General features: G+C 56.0%; 1 protein-coding gene across 5 annotated transcripts in view; it reads left to right on the top strand.

The window, feature by feature from the left end:
* The window catches only part of UNC13D (unc-13 homolog D), a 57,641-nt gene extending 42,757 nt beyond the window's left edge, over positions 1-14,884 (top strand). For 4 of the 5 annotated variants that reach the window (XM_073312092.1, XM_073312089.1, XM_073312091.1 and 1 more), the window contains 10 exons: positions 589-795; positions 1,260-1,328; positions 2,560-2,639; positions 4,253-4,358; positions 4,454-4,525; positions 6,831-6,914; positions 7,855-7,975; positions 8,899-9,022; positions 10,068-10,273; positions 10,850-14,883. In XM_073312092.1, coding sequence (XP_073168193.1) covers positions 589-795; positions 1,260-1,328; positions 2,560-2,639; positions 4,253-4,358; positions 4,454-4,525; positions 6,831-6,914; positions 7,855-7,975; positions 8,899-9,022; positions 10,068-10,273; positions 10,850-10,956 — 1,176 coding nt within the window. In that variant the 3' untranslated portion in view covers positions 10,957-14,883. Of the gene's footprint in view, positions 1-588; positions 796-1,259; positions 1,329-2,559; positions 2,640-4,252; positions 4,359-4,453; positions 4,526-6,830; positions 6,915-7,854; positions 7,976-8,898; positions 9,023-10,067; positions 10,274-10,849 lie in introns of all 5 variants that reach the window. The other variant, XM_073312088.1, reaches the window with a different exon arrangement.
* Positions 14,885-16,164: the final 1,280 nt, after the last annotated feature.

The following is a 16,164-nucleotide window of genomic DNA, read 5'->3' as shown; positions in this document are numbered from 1 at the left end:
CAGCTGGGGCCAATTTGTGAGGTCATGGCTGGGATCAGACCATTGTTACCTCTCCAGAGGAGGGGATGGAACAGAGCTTGCCTGCAGCACATTTAGTTACAGCCTTGTCCAATCAGAATGCAAGGAAATAAATGCCCAGCTATGGTCGTGTATGGGAACTGGGTTCCATCCTTTCCCTCTGATTAGCTCAGACAATTCATCATAGTGTGTTCTTAAAGTACAAGTCTGGAAGTCAGATATCTGGGGTCTGGATCTGCCATTGGCTTGGGCAGGAGCCTAATCGTTCTCTGCCTCACTTTCCCCAGTTGTCTGTGCTGCTGGACACGGCTTGTGTCTCCGCAGCTGTTTGTACCAGGCTGTTCATTGATGTCCCGCTGAGTGCATAGATACAGCCACTGGGTGCAGGGTGCCTTTCTCAATGGGCCTATGGGTGCTGCTGCCCTGTGGATCTGATGTGGCTGTGCGAATGAGGGGGCCAGGCCTGGTGTGGGGGTGAGGATGGGAATGGAACAGGGGGAGCGGGCCGCGAGCAGCGAGAGTAGTGCGTGTCCACCGAAGTGGGTCTTTTTCTCTTCCCTCCCGCCCCAGCTCTGCATCGTGGTGAACAACGTGAAGCAGCTGCGGCTGCTGATCTTGAAGCTACCGAAGCAGCTGGAGTGGGGGCACCTGGAGCAGCGAATGAAGGACATCATTGAGCCAGAGCAGTTCCAGCACACCCTCCACGACCAACTGCAGGGCACCATCACCTGCCTCGACCACGAGATCAGAGATGTGGTGCAGAACCTGGCAAAAAAAGTAATCCCCCAGCCTTGCCTTTCTTCCCCAGCCCGGGCTAAGGGTGAAGACTCAGTCAAATAGGGTCCGATCCAAAGCCTATTGAAGCCAATGGAAAGATACCCATGGGCTCCATTGGCCGTTGGATCTGGTGGATAGAGATGCCAATAGTATGGAGCTAAGTCCCGCCAGCTCTCTCCCTGGGACTGCGTGAGTCAGAGGGAGCCAGGGCTGGATGAAGACAAGATCCTTGGGATCGGGCCCTGCCAGACCCAACCCAGTGACATGTTGGAGGCAGCAGGGCACAGCTGGGTGGGCTGCCTCGTTCGGGAGGGAGATCAGGGACTCCGGTGCCAGAGGCAGATGGGGCTGTGTGACAAAGGGGTTGAGCTCTAAGGAGCTGGCATGGCAGGTTCTCCATCAGAAACCTCGGGCATGGTGGTGGGGGGCAAACCCAGAGTTCTAAGTGTGTGTTTCTTTGGCAGCTGGATGCCGGGATCTCCAGGCACATCCAGAATCTGGCAGCCTGCAGTGACTCTCAGGATCCAGAAGATGTAGGTGCCAACCCCTGATATGTGCTGCCTGTGGGAGACGATCAGCCCAGGGTCAGCATGGCTCTGACCAGTGCCCTGCATGTCCCTGAGGCCCAGCGGTGTGCCATGCGCCATCAGGGATGGCCTAGGAATACTCAGTCCTGCCTCAGTGCGGGGGTGGGTGGGTTGACTCTCTGCTTACGTGTCCACATCGGTGACCAGCTGCTACACCGAGGGGCGCCATAAAAACCTGCAATAATAATTGTCCTGGGCGGTTTACAGGGAGGAGTCCCCCTCCCTGCCACCCCGGCAAAGCTGCACCCTAGTTGGGAACTGCTGCTAGTGGTTTGAATGCCCTACGGTGCCTCACCCCTTCCTGCTCTGGGCCAGCCTGGCTCCTGCAGGAAGGGAGAGGCACACGCTGCTTGCTGCATGGCCCCGAACCATACCGGCAATTTGGTAGGCTCCTTGCCAGACTCCCTGGCACAGGCAGTACCAGGAACTGGCCTGTCTGTAGGTCTAGGGTCTGTCCGGGCCTTTCATCACATACCAAGTGCAAAAGGCTCATCAGGGCCCTTCTCTGCTGTACTCACAGCACCCCCTGCTGGTTCCTGGCTGTAACTCTCCATCTCCTCCCCACTCAGGCTGTGCCAGCCATGTTACCCGCCCCATGTCTTTGAGAGATCATAGGGGTGCGTGCACACATAAACACACACGTGTGCACACACACCCCCTGCATTGACTGGGAAGCCAGATGGAGCAGTCAAAATGCAGCTTTGGGAGCCAAGCTGGGCAGGCCAGGAGTTCAATGGGATGGGATCGTGGGGGTTGATGCTGTGACTGATGGGTTAGGTGCGTGTGTGTGTGTGGGGAAGCCAGGTAGGTCTCTGGCTGTCACCGATCCAGCTATACGCACAGAGAGAATCCAGGCACGGGGCTGGGGGTGGTACCACACCCTGTCAATGTCTGCTGCTTCCTGGCAGACCCAGCCCAAAGGCGCACAAGCTCTCTCTAAATCAAGGAGCCACACATGCAACGCCAAGCCTCCCTGGAGCAGCCCCAGCTCCACTGCAGGGTCAGGTGGGCACAACAGAGTAGGAGGCAGGTGCTGGCTGGCACAGCTGAGCTCTCAGGCTGGGAAATGGCAGACGGGCCCAACGTGCTTGGGAGCTGCTTGGCAGAGAAGTTTCAGATGGAGGCAGGGCCTGAGAAACCCCTTTCCCATTGAGTTTTCTGATTCTCCTCTCCACAGTCCATCATTCCCCTAATGAAGTTCCTGGAGTCGGAGCTGCAGTACATGAACCAACATCTGGTCCAGGAGAACTTTAAATGGTGAGCTACGGTGTTGGGACCACAAGTGTCAGCCGTGGGCTGGATGAGGGCAAGTAGGGAGTGTTCGATCCGCACCATTAGCCTAGAGTCTATTGCTATGGACCAGACCAATGGGTTCACTGCGGTTGTGACAAATTGCACACAGCAGCCCCCTGTAGGATGCTTTCTCCGCTACTATCATTTCTCTCTCCTCCAGGAACTGTGCTACCTTATATAGAACCTTCTATCCCTAAAGATCCCAAAGCACTCTGCAGACCACATATATGGAGATCCTTCACCCACTGCCGAAATGCAACCACATCTGGGGTGGAATGCGGCAGCCTTTCTAGCCCAGAATCACTACACACAACAGGCTTTTTCAGGGGGATTTCAGGCAAAGAGAACATACTAACTACAATGTCCCAGCCAGCTTACCACACAGGAAACATCCCGGCACTTGTGAAGAATACGATGGGATCTTTGATCACCACAGTGCTCAGGGCCTTCATTTTAAGTCTATACTCCCAGGACGCCATCCCCGACGCCATCCCCAGCACCATCGTGCTTTCCACCACTGTACTGGGCCATCAGCTCAGCACTGAGCCGAGGGATAGACTGCTACCTGCCCACTTACTCTCACTTCCCACCTGCCATACTAACCTCAGTGACGTTTATGGGGAGCCATCATAACTTCGTGGCTAGCATTGGATATAAACTGGCCATCAACAAGTTTAGCCACAAAATTAGATGAAGGTTTCTAACCATCAGAGGAGTGAAATTCAGGAACAGCCTTCCACGGGAAGCAGTGGGGGCAAAAACCGAACTGGTTTCAAGACAGAGCTTGAGAAGTTTATGGTGGGGATGGTATGATGAGACTGCCTACAATGGCATGTAGCTGATCTGCGACTGCTAGTAGCAAACATCCCTAATGGATGGTGATGGGACCCTAGATGGGGAGGGCTCTGAGTTACTACAGTGGATTCTGTCTCAGGTGTCTGGCTGATGGGTCTTGCCCACATGCTCAGGGTCTGACTGATCAGCATATTTGGGGTTGGGAAAGAATTTCCACCCGGGTCAGATTGGCAGAGACCCTGGGGGTTTTTTCACCTTCCTCTGCGGCGTGGGGCATGGGTCACTTGTAGGTTTAACCTAGTGTAAATGGTAGATTCTCTGCAACTTGACGTCTTTAAACCATGATCTGAGGACTCAGTAACTCAGCCAGAGATTAGGGGTCTACCACAGGAGTGGGTGAGTGAGGTTCTGTGGCCTGCAATGCGCAGGAGGTCAGACTAGATGATCATGATGGTCCCTTCTGACCTGAAAGTCTGTGAGCTGAGGCCATCACCCCAGTTTGCAGTGTATGGGCTATTATGGAACAAGCCGGTGCTCCTCTTGCAATAGAAGTATGTCCCAATACGCACTCTGACACATTTCACTTCCCCTCCTCCTTTCATGGCCCGGGCTTCTCTTCACTTATATCATAGCTAAGACCAGCAGCTTCATGTCTCCACTGAGGCACTAGGGCCCTAGGTTTTCCAGCCCAAGGACTGACAGTATCCGCTGTGCTGCACTGGCCTTGTTAGAACTCGCTGTGTGCTGCAATCCTTTCTCTGCCTTTTCCCCACTCACTACAGCCTCCTGGAGCTGCTCTGGAACCACACCCTGAATGAACTGACAGCTGCAGCTAACCAGCTGCAAAACTCCTCCAGGTACTACAGGAAGCTGCAGTTCGCCTTGCAGGTAGGCAGCACCTGGCAGCAGAGCATGGGGCAGAGGCCTGGCTTCGGGGGTCTCCATACAGCAAATAACTGTTCACTCCTCTCTGGTTCCCACAGAACTTGGAGCTCTGCTTTCATGCTGAGGGCTGCGGGCTGCCAACGGATGCCCTGCACACGCCAGCATTCATGGTAAGAAGCTGTTGCACCTGTCACAGCTGGCTCTAGCAGAGTGATCGCCCAGCCAAGGGGTCCCGACAAGAGGGGGAGCTGCATGCGCACAAAGTTGCTGGAGCCCCAAGCTTTCATTGCACACCCTAGTAAATCGCTAGCCCTTTCCCTTGCAGGGACAGAGCTCAGAATACGCCCCCTTCATCAGGGAGACGTTTTAAAGGAGTGGGGAGGACTGAAGACCATTGTTGCAGAGGATGTGAGGGAGATCCCCACACCTGAGCCATTCCGTTTAGGTCACACATGTGAGGAACTGTCCCAGACTGAGGTGTCAATAGAAGAACAAATTGATCAGTTATACAGTAATAAGTCACCAGGGCAGGATGGTGTTATCCTAAGAGTTCTGAAGGAACTCAAATGAGAAATTGTAGAACTACTATCTGGGGTGTGTAACCTATCGCTTAAATCAGCCTCTGTACCAGATGACTGGAGGGTAGCTAATGTAATGCCGTTTTTTTTAAAAAGACTCCAGAGGTGATCATGGCAGTTACAGCCCGGTAAGCCAAACTTCAGTAGCAGGCAAATTGGTTGAAACTACAGTAAAGAACAGAACTGTCAGACACGCATAGATAAATGCAATACATTGTGGAAGAATCAACACGGCTTTTGTAAAGGGAAATCATGCCTCACCAATCTATTAGAATTCTTTGAGGGGGTCAACGAACATGTGGACAAGGTGATCCAGTGGGTATAGTGTACTTGGACTTTCAGAAAGCTTTTGACAAGGTCCCTCACCAAAGGCTCTTAAGTGAAGTAGGGAGTCATGGGATAAGAGGGAAGGTCCTCTCCTGGATCAGTAACTTGATAAAAGGTAGGAATAAAAGGTCAGTTTTCACTGTGGAGAGAGGTAAATAGCACAGTCCCCCAAGGATCTGTCCTGGGACCACTGCTTTTCAATATGTTCATAAATGATCTGGAAAAGGGGATAACCAGTGAGATGGCAAAGTTTGTAGATGATACAAAATTACTCAAGCTAGTTAAGTCCAAAGCTGACAGTGAAGAGCTAAAAAGGGACCTCACAAATCTGGGTCACTGGGCAAAAAAATGGTGGATGAAATTCAATGTTGATAAATGCAATGTAATGCACATTGGAAAACACCTTAATCCCAACTGTACATACAAAAAGTTGGGGGTCTAAATTAGCTGTTACCACTCAAGAAAGGTCTTGGAGTCATCGTGGATAGTTGTCTTAAAAACATCTCAGTGTGCAGTGGCAGTCAAAAAAGCTAACAAAATGTTAGGAACCATTAGGAAAGAGAGAGATAATAAGACAGAAAATATCATAATGCCAATATAAATGCATGGTCCGCCCACACCTTGAATACTGCGTGCAGTTCTGGTCTCCCCATCGCAAAAAGATGCATTAGAATCGGAAACAGTATAGAGAAGAGCAACAAAAATGACGAGGGGGATGGAACAACTTCCGCATGAGGAGAGATTAATAAGACTGGGACTTTTCAGCTTGGAAAAGAGACGACTAAGGGGGGATATGACAGAGGTCTATACCATCAGGACTGGTGGGGAGAAAGTCAACAGGGAAGTATGATTTACCCCTTCACATAACACAAGAACCAGGGGTCCCCTTATGATATCAGTAGGCAGCAGGTTTAAAACGAACAAAAGGAAGTACTTCTTCACACAACGCACAGTCACCCTGTGGATCTTGCCAGGAAGGCTGTGGTGGGGTTCAAAAAAGAATTAGATAAGTTCATGGAGGGCAAGTCCATCGATGGCTATTAGCCAAGATGGTCAGGGATGCAACCCCACACTCTGGGTGTCCCTAAAGCTCCAACTGCCAGAAGTGGGGTTGGATGACCGCAGATGCGTCACTCGACTGTCTGTTCTGTTCATTCCCTTCGAAGCGCCTGGCACAGGCCACTGTTGGAAGACAGGATACTGGGCTAGATGGACCTTTGGTCTGACCCAGTATGGCCATTCTCATGTTAAAATGTTTCCACTGAAATGTTCCCAAGGTGGCAGTGGTGGGGCAGGAGCTGATGAGCCTGCTAAGGCTCCCAGGGGCTGTCTGCTCCTGCAGATGTTGGCACAGTCATGGGAAGAGAATGCCCCTCTATCCCCTCCCACCCTAAACCTCCTGGTGGCTTCTCGCTGCTGCTGCTCTCCCTCTTGGGGACTTCTGGGTTCGAGTTCAGGTCTGAGAGCGCGGATGTGAGTGCTGATCTCTGCTGGCATGAGTGTATCTGCTGGCCTGAGTGCCTAACTGGGTGTGTTTCTCCACTCACCCCCACCCCCCCCATTCTCTCAGGATTTGGAGGAAGGGCTGAAGCTCCGCTCCGCCACGAGCAGAAAACTCATCCAGAGCTACTTCAGCGGGAGAATCCAAGAGCAGGTGAGAGTGTGCTGAGCCGGGCCTGGCCCTTCCCAATAAAGCCCTGTTACCCTGCCCACCCCCATTGGGTTGTTCCCTCACTTCACTCCTCCTCCTCACTTTCCATAGTCACATGTAGGAAACTGGTCATTATAGGGTTATTATGGGATGGAGCCACACATCACACCCACCCACCCACTTCCTTTTTAGTCAGTGGGAATCCTCCTCCCATCCCCAGTTGTAATCCAGTTAAATAAAGCAGCAAGTTACCAGCCTTCAGTCCTGTGACTGTGAGTAAACTTATTTTGTTGCATTGAACAGTCCCTTTACAAAACATGACCCTTCTGTTTGTATTTCCTTGTATAAACTGGGCCTGACACTTACGTGTTGTTCTACTGTTACACTCCAATAAAACACCTGTGGCTGGCCCTTGTCAGCTGACTCGGGCTCATGGGGCCCAGGCTGTGGGGCTATAAAACTGCAGCATAGACCAGCAGGCTTGGGCTGGAGCCCGGGCTCTGGGACCCTCCTCCTTTTTGGGCCAGCATGGGTGTTTTATTGCAATGTAGACATACGTTAACAGTCGACAATCCAGGACCCAACTATAGCCCTTCCTAATCAAATCACAAGATCTTCCCATCCTCCGCTTCCTGTCCTCTGCTCCCACAGTGCAGGATGGCAGGATGCACTGGGGATGGAGAAAGCACTACTTAGCTATCCTGGGGGAGGGGGCAGAGTGCGGGGGAAGGACAGGTGATTGGGAGTTTAGCAGATGAGATGTGAGGGGAGAGTCGTTCCCCTGTCCACCTTTCACATACCTAACCCCAGTGCAGATGTGTCAGGATCTCTTTCTGCAGTGATGCCTGCTCTGGGTGCTGTACCCCTGTGCTCACCCTTTGGCAGAACCAGTGATTCATGTAACGGGCGAACTCTTGTTTCTGTTCTGCTCCTCGCGTCCTAGCTGGAGACCAGCTCTGAGAAGTACGGTGCAGTGACCATTAAAGCACTTTACCGCTCCTCGGAACAAAAGCTCCGTGTTGAAGTGCTCAACGCTGTCAACCTCATCCCGCTGGACTCAAACGGTGAGAGCCCATGGGCCGTGGAAACAGTCGGCACCAAGATGCCACTTGGGTCCTGTGCAGCATCAGAGCTGGCGCATGCAGCCAGTGGCTCCAGGGTATGGGAGAGCGCTGAGTCTGCGCAATGACGACACCATTGGCACATGGCCTAGAGGGGCCCCTTTGCGGTCAGTTGTGCACAGCGCTGAGTTGTGAGCCCGATATCCTAGGGAAGTTAGTTTGGTCATGACCTGTGAAATCCCCTGTTATCTGCAACACATGCCCAGAGTGGCTGCCATGAGATGAGCCTAACCCAGAGCCTGGCGGATTAAGCAGGGTGTCTGCTCGCTTCATAGAACCGATCCCGATTTGTCTCCACTCCAGGTAATGTGTGGGGTGCGCACACAGCAAGGGGGTGGCATCAACCTGTGTCATCCTTCAGAGCCACAGGGACATGTCCCCTCTAACCTGGACTGGATCATCTGGGGTGATCTCTAGGGAACAGACTGTAATTCATGCAGCCGTCCAGGAGAGGTCACTGCTGCTTCACCTGAACACAGTGGCAACCCCATTAGCTGATAATCCCCCACAGCCAGCGCCAGCCCGGCTTTAGCCCATTGATTGGAAGAGTCCAGACGCCAAGGGGACATGTGTCCCCAGCGGGGTTCGTGGAGGAGAAACTGACCTGCAAACCAGAAACTCTTGTGCTGCAGAAGCCCCAGAGAGCCAATCCCCCACTCTGCCCCCTTGTTGTGGCCCCCAAGCGCCCTTGGAGGTTAGATCCATTGTGTGGGGGGGAGGGAGGGCAGAATGCTGCTATTGCATAGCTTTGCCACGCCAGTGCTGAATAAACAATCCCAGCATCGCACACAGCACTGATCCCTGGGAACGAGGGGATCCCCGCAGCAGCCTTGTGCTCTCTCTCAGTCTCAACACCGCCCCCCTAGGCTCCAGCGACCCCTTTGTCCAGCTGACCCTGGAGCCGCGACACGAGTTCCCCGAGGTGGTGGCGCGCACGACCCAGTGCTGGAAGAACGAGCTTCACCCACTGTTTGACGAGGCCTTTGAATTGTATGTATGAGCAGCGACCCTGGCTGCTTCCCATCGCCTGCCCCCTACGTGATGGTGGGCGGCAGAGAGCACCAGCCCAGCACAGAGCCCCCACAGATACGCTGTCTCCACCCAGTGGCTGGACCATCCCTTCCCAATGGGATCTGCTTGCTCCTCTGCTCGCGGGGGGGCAGATCCTGCACTGGGCCATCTGGGAAGAGAGAGCTGCATGCGTTCCAGACGTGATTAGTGCAGTCACGATTCAGGAGGGCTAAAACTCAGGCTTGTGTGTGCAAAGCCCTACTGGGTAGGGTGAGCCCGGCCTGGAGCAAAGTGCTGGGCCTTCCCTGGCTGCTGAAATGAAACGTACACACAGTGCTTTTCTGTCTCTTGGTGGGGCCAGGCCAACATCTGCTAGTGTGAAATGCTGGGGCTGCCTGCCTGAGCGGCTCCACGCCCTTGGCTGCCTGCTTAGAGGGGGATGGCCGGGGGCACCAAAGCAGCAAGAAAATTAGAGAAGTGAGGATGGGTGGGCACACTGAACCAAATAGGAAATACCCAGTGCTGTGAGTATTGGAGCAGAGCTGATACTGAGCATGGGGTTCATTTGTTCTCTCCTGATTATAAACCTACCTGTGGAGAAGCAGGGGCTGGCCGGTAAAGCACAGGACCCCGGGTTTTACAGCCAGAGGCAAGTTACTCATGCTATGACTGGGCAGCAAGGCCCTACCTGCTTGCTATAACTACTCCAATTGGAAGCCCTTGGGGGCAGGGATGTCTCTGGGTTTGTACAGCACCTAGCACACTGGGGTGCCGGCGCTATAAATAACTCCTGTTTGGCTTCCTTTGCCCCGATGCGAAGGGCAATAAAGTTTGGCCCCTTCACTGCCAGCTGGATTTTGCTTCAGTAGTCACAGGGTGCCCATCACCACAGTATCTGGGCACCACAGGGTCTGAGCTCCTTGCTTGGACCCGGCTGAGTCTCCGCCTGTTGCTCCTGGCGGGTGGGCTGCGCCTGTGCCATGGCGTGTCTGCGAAGGCCTGTGCCTGTCTCTCTTCTCTGCAGTCTGGTCCCTCCCGAGAAATGCCGGCAGCATGGCGCCTGCCTGCTGCTCACAGTGTTAGACCACGACACGGTGGGAGCCAATGAGCTGGAAGGAGAAGCCTTTTTCCCCCTCTGCGACGTGCCGGGGCTGACCGGAGACGAGGATGCAGCTGACCCAGCCCAGGTGTCCCAGACCCGATTACCGCTGATGCACCCCAAACCCACTGGTAGCCTTGGTTTTGTTTCCAGCTGCTCCCCTGCCCCCACCTTTCTCCCCTCCCTGGAGCTGCTTCCCTCGCTGGGCCGCTTTGGGCCAGGGACTTAACCTCTCTGCGTCTGGCGGCTGTGCCATCAGACAACCCAGTGGTGAGCCCTTCTCCTGCGGCAGGGTGCTCAGGGGTGTGCAGCGCTCTCTGAGTGCTCGCCTCGGATCTATGCCAGTGCCATTATACTGAGCCTTGGGGAATGGACCCAGATCGGTGCTGGGACTTAGACGTGTCTCTGCTTTCTGCTAGTGGGGGCCCATTGCAGATGGGGCATGTGCAGGGGTCCAGCCCCTGAGCACAGCACAGAGAGTGTCACTTTGGGGCAGCTGTAGCTCTCGGCCCGGCCCCAAACTCTGCTGTGGCTGAAGGTGTGGCCCCCTCAGCCACGTGCTTTGCTGTCGCTTGGCATCAGCTGTGGGGGCTGAATGTGGGTTTCCTAGGAAGGACGCTCCCCTGGAATGGGGAAGAAAAGGGGCTTGAAGGCACCAGTCTCTGCTCCCCTTTTTTCTAACCCCTACCTCTCTCGCCTCACCCCAGGGGACCCACTCCTGAAGCTGCTGGAGTCCCGGAAAGGGGACAAGGAGGCACAGGCCTTTGTGAAGCTGCGCAAGCAGCGGGCGAAGCAGTCCAAGGAGAGTGTGTGACAGCAACCAGGCAGGAACCGGGCGAGAGGGGAGCAGGCCTCAGCCCCGAGGTAGCAGGGCCCAAACCACCACCAGTTACAAAGAACTCCATCCAATCCCAGCCCCCTTGGCAGCGACGGGGCGCCCGCAGAGGAGGCCCCCAGGGGGTGAAGCTAGGCTGTGGCAGTCTCCGGTCCCAGCTGTGTGTGGAATTGACCCGGCTTCAGGCTGAGGACAGGGGGAGCCCTGTGCTGCTTCCCATCCCAACCCAGCATCAGCAGCCTTGGCTAGTCGGCGGCAGCCTGTCAGGTGCCAGCAGGGTGTGCGACGTGCCCCGGCTGCGATCCCCGCGGGCCCTGCTGTACGCCGCTCTCCAGATGGTGCAGGAGCAGAAAATGGGGGGAGGCCAAAAAAAGCTGCAACCAAAGCCACTGGGGATGGGGGGTGGGGTTTGAAATCTATCCAGCTGGCCCTGCTGGAGCAGCAGCAGCTGTTCCCTCCTGCTCCAGGAGTTGCTGTCAAAGCAGAACAGAGCGTGCGAGACTTCACGAGCGCTGGAGGGAGCAGAGCTGAAAGGGTGGGAAGGGGGAGCTGCTGTCAAGGGTAAGCGCAGGACTCTGTCCCCGTGCAGCAGGCACAGAGGGTACTGTGCCAGAGAATTCATCAAACGCAGGACCCGTGAGTGCGGCTCTGGGCAAGGGCTGGGCCCTTGGCTTGGGGCCAGGGCCTGGGAGGTCTGTGGTATGCTCAGCTGCTGCAGCGGGTGCCCTTTGCCTTAAAGGGACTGGACCCACGCCGCCTTCTCTCCAACGTTTTAGTTACTGTTACAAATAACTAAACTTCTCAGAGTGGAAATACTTGGGGAGGGGGGCCGGGGGGAGTGTTGCTCTCGTTAAATAGCTTCCCCTCTCTGCTACAAGGAAAAGTAGGTACCACACTGAGCTATATGCCAAACCCCCATCCCCACGTCCTCCCGCCAGTCAGTGTCCTGGTTCCTTGCTGTAACGTAGCTGGGACTTAGTGTGTGTGTAAAACGCCTGTCCAAGAACACCGGGTGGGGCCAGCCTACTCTGCAGCAGGAAGGGAGCAGGTTGGAATAGGGCCAGAGACCCATGATTAGAATGGGGTCAGAAGAGCAGATTATATGTGTAGAGCAGAGGCGCTTACTTACCCTTATCCGCAGCGTTTCCAGTTCCACCCTGCCGCTCGGCTCTTCTGAACTCAGCTCCTAGCCCCCAAGGCCATAGCTACAGCTCGGCAGGGACCAGTGGAGTCCAGGCACACAGATAAATACAACAGCATCCCGGTCCGCCTAGGGCTGCTGCACGATTTTTGGTGCCTTCCTCCCTCTCAGTAATCAGCAGGGACGCCGCCGGCACACTAGTGCATGCGAGGGCTGTTTGACCTGTCCGCCTGGAACACCACAGCAGCACTGGCCAGTATGGCTGAGGGGCTGGGGGAGCGTGCTCTGGTCTCTGGGGAGGCTTGGGCACATGTTAGAGTAAAGAGGGCCAGGGCCACCCACCCACACCTTGCTGGGAGCGGCTGCTCTTCTGATTCTACTGCCGAGCAATGGCAGCTGGTCTGTAGCCACAAGGGAAACCCCTCCCACCCGAGCCCCAGCTAGCTGACTTCCCACTAAGGCCTTCCATTGTGGCTCTGATCCTGGTCCACTGTCTCAGGGTCTCAGCTCACAATTGACTTTCCTGGTATTTGCCCCATGACAGAGATTGCGGTGCTGACTTGCCCTGAGTCTCTACAGCAAGAGGCTGGGTAGGGCGGTGACAGCACCCACCAGAGACGATGCGACTCCCTGAGCCTTCACCCAGAGGCGAAAGTAACATTCCACCCTTATCGGTATCGGCGGCCGGCTCTGGGCCCAGCTGAAGGGGGTGGGGCCTCAGGCAGAAGGGGGCGGAGCTGGGGGGGTCAGCATCCCCCAGCCAGCCCATCCACGCTGTCGGGCCCATGCTGCCCAGGGCTCCGGCGGCAATCTAAAGGGCCTGTGGCTCCGGCCGCTGCTGCGGTAGCAGCAGCTGGGAGCCCCGGGCCCTTTTAAATCGCCAGCCCCCAGGGCAGCTGCTGCTTTTGAGCCCCCCCTTATCGGTGGCCTGGGAGCGGGGTGGGGTGGTGGGGGGGAACGGGCAACGATGTTAACACAGGATCCTTTGCCGTGGCTGTGCTTTAACATCGACTGCCTCCAGGCCAGAACCTGTGGCCAGTTTTTACCAGTGCACCGTACTGGCCTGTACCGGCCCACTTTCACCCCGTGATAGCACGTGGTTGGGTCAACGCCAGAGGGCCCGAGGGGTGGGCTGAGGAGTCGTAATGCCCCAGATTCACTGTGCTTCTGCTTCCATTTTGTACCGTGAGGCTAGCACTACCTGGCAGGGTGTGGTGCACCCTGTGCTCAGTGTTGTCACTCCAGCCATGGCCCAGGCGTAAGTCCCTGCAGCAACGTGGCTTTGGGCAGCTCCATTCTGTACTCGCTAGGGATGTGGGGAGCTCCAACTAAGCCAACTTTAAGGTTCTCACAAATAAGCTATTCTTATTTAAAACAAAGTTACAGCCCTTTAAAAGCTAACCCCCTGCTGTACAGTAACGGATGCAAGTACTGTGAGGGAATAAGTTTGTGATTGCAGGTCAATGGCTCAAAAAAAGTAAAAGCAATAAAGAGGAAACAGCCTCCAGTTAACCTGTGGAACTCTCTGCCAGTGGGGGGAACGACAAAAATTATATGCATAAGTATGTGATGCGTAAGCAGAGCAGAGCCGTGATGCGTGCTAAAATGACTAGGGCTTTTGAGTCTCACAAGCCAGGGTCAACAGTGATTGCTACAGGTGGGAGACAAGAGGAATTGCCATTCCAGGGGGGCTAGGGTGACATTTTGAGGTTTTCTTTTGTCCCGACTCAGCCCCAACAAAGTCCCCACAACAGTTCTGTGAAATTCTGGGCACTATCAACCCTACTTCAGCACCCCACCCCATGGCCCCATTCTGTTTCTATAGGCTCCAAGCACTTCATTGTGGGGGTGGTATTTTGACTTTTACATTTATTTCCAACAAACTCTAACCTAGTTCAGACCAGAAGAGTGGAAATGCTGCCCCAGTGTTAACATTTCAGCAAACATGGCCTAGCCTGCTGGGTTCCTGCCAAAGGGTTCCATTGTGTAGCACGGGCACGTTTGGCAGGCGGCGGTTCTTTCCCACATGGCTGCCCACACCCCAGCCAGGCACGTTTGGTTACAGGCCTTTGAGGCCTAATCCCAAACTGGGTTCGGAGCTGGAGGCTGCCGCTGGCCTGCGCGTGCTTCCAGAGGCTGTGGGACGGGTGCTGCAGCACTGAGCCAGTGACCTGCCTTCCCTGCTCCAGGCAGCCATGAGCACACCCTGCAAGGCCTGAGGCCTAGCAGCTCGTATGCTGGGATGGGGGCACGTGGTTGCGATGATGAGGTGGGCGCTGGGATAGCAGCTCACTGAGCCTGACGCTATGCAGGGTAGGCTATTGCCTGTTCCACCAAGGGTTCCCCTGCCCCACGAGTGCCAGTCCCTTTGTGCCCCCTGCAGGCAGCACTGTCCTGGGCGGAGGCGCCCACACCCTGCTTGCACGGTGGGCTGCAGATCTGCGGCCTTAACTCATTCCTGTAGGTCAGGCAAGACACAGCGGGAGCCAGCTCCTTGCACCTACACCACCATGGCACAGTGCCCCAAGCCTCGGTCAGAGTCAGCCTGCCACAAACACAGGGCTTGAGGTGCCTCCCACCGGCATCAGTGTAACTGTTGCCCCAGTGGGGGGGCACTCCTGCTCTGCACCAGTGGGGGGGGCAAGGGCAGAATCAGGCTTCCTGTGATGGTGCATGGAACAGCTAAAACCCATGGGGGGGCGGGGAAATGCTAAAATAGTTTGGGAAACAGCAAATTCCCTGTACGCTCCCATCAGTACCCCCCCGCCCCCCAATCCTGGGCTTCTACTGCATCAGGGCCTCTGTACGTGCCCTGAGGTACAGGTACAGGCCAGCAGTGGGAGCAGCTGACTTAGGCCTCTGGTGCAGACTTGTTTCTACGGTAACAGACACGCACTTTGGCCCTGCTGCCCCGCCAGCTGGGACGCTCCCCCTGCACCCTGGGGTTTCACCAGCCAGTGCTGCCACAACCGCTGCGAACGCCAGAGCAGTGGCGCTGGTCTCAAACCACTTTCCTGCCCGGGAATTGCTCCCCTGTCAGTAAAGGGCCCCTCCCCCGCTGCCAATGCAGCGCCTGTGGGGATGAACCAACACACGGCCACTGCTTGAGGCCCCTGGGCGCAGGCCTGCCTGCATTTGGCAGATGGCGCCAGTCCAAAGCCCTTCGTGGAGCTCGGCCTACCCCGGCGCAAGCCCAGCCCTGTCCTGTAGCCTCCCGAGGTGGCGCTCCGGGGTGGGGCGGCCTGGTGTCTGGTTTTTTTACCGGACCGTCCAGTCCAAGAGGGCCCTGGACGCTGAAAGTCCGGATACCCGCCATAGCTGCTGCTTTTCTCACCCAGGCGGGCACTGTAGACTGTCTGCCCCCGGCGCTGAGCCCTGATTTCCCCGGCCCCTCGCTCTGGGGCCTCCCCCCCCACTCCCTCGCTCCAGGGACGGACACCCATCCTGCCCCGCTGTACCCCGAGTTCCCCAATCTGGCCCCTCACTCTGGGGAAACCCTACCCCCCCCCGCACACACCCCACTGTGCCCCAATTTCCCCCACCCCAGCACCTCACTCCGGGGACTGACCCCTGCTGTGCCCCAATTGGGCAGGTGGGCAGATGCTGCATCAGCACCCCCCCACCCCCCCAGCCTGGCTCTGCAGGCAGCAGGTGAGGCCCAGGGGATGGGGGGAGCCGGGACGGAGAGCCAGCAACCAAGGCGGGGCGGGGAGACAGGATGGACCGGGTGGGGCCTTGGGGCAGGGGGGTGGGGCTGCGGTGTTTGGTTGTCAGGGTTTAAAGTTGACAACCCTACTCGTGGGCATGACCTGCCCTAAAAGCAGCCCTTGCCACTTGGGGATTTCCTACCTTGCTGCTTTGGAGGAGGGGAGGCCGTGCCAGTGGCTGCCTGTAGGAAAAGCGCTTGGAGGAGTCCCTTCAGCAGGCCACTATAGACCAGGTCAAAGGCTGTATCTTTTCTACTGCTCCGGCCCCAAGGGCCGCTGATGGCCCACGCTGCGCCGTAGCCTTCGCTCCAGACAAGGTCAGCTGACAGGAACGGCATT

This window comes from Lepidochelys kempii, chromosome 14 (genome assembly GCF_965140265.1).
Source record: "Lepidochelys kempii isolate rLepKem1 chromosome 14, rLepKem1.hap2, whole genome shotgun sequence".
NCBI lineage: Eukaryota > Metazoa > Chordata > Testudines > Cheloniidae > Lepidochelys > Lepidochelys kempii.
Note: the sequence above shows the minus strand (reverse complement) of the source record. Positions and strands in the feature narration are given on the sequence as shown.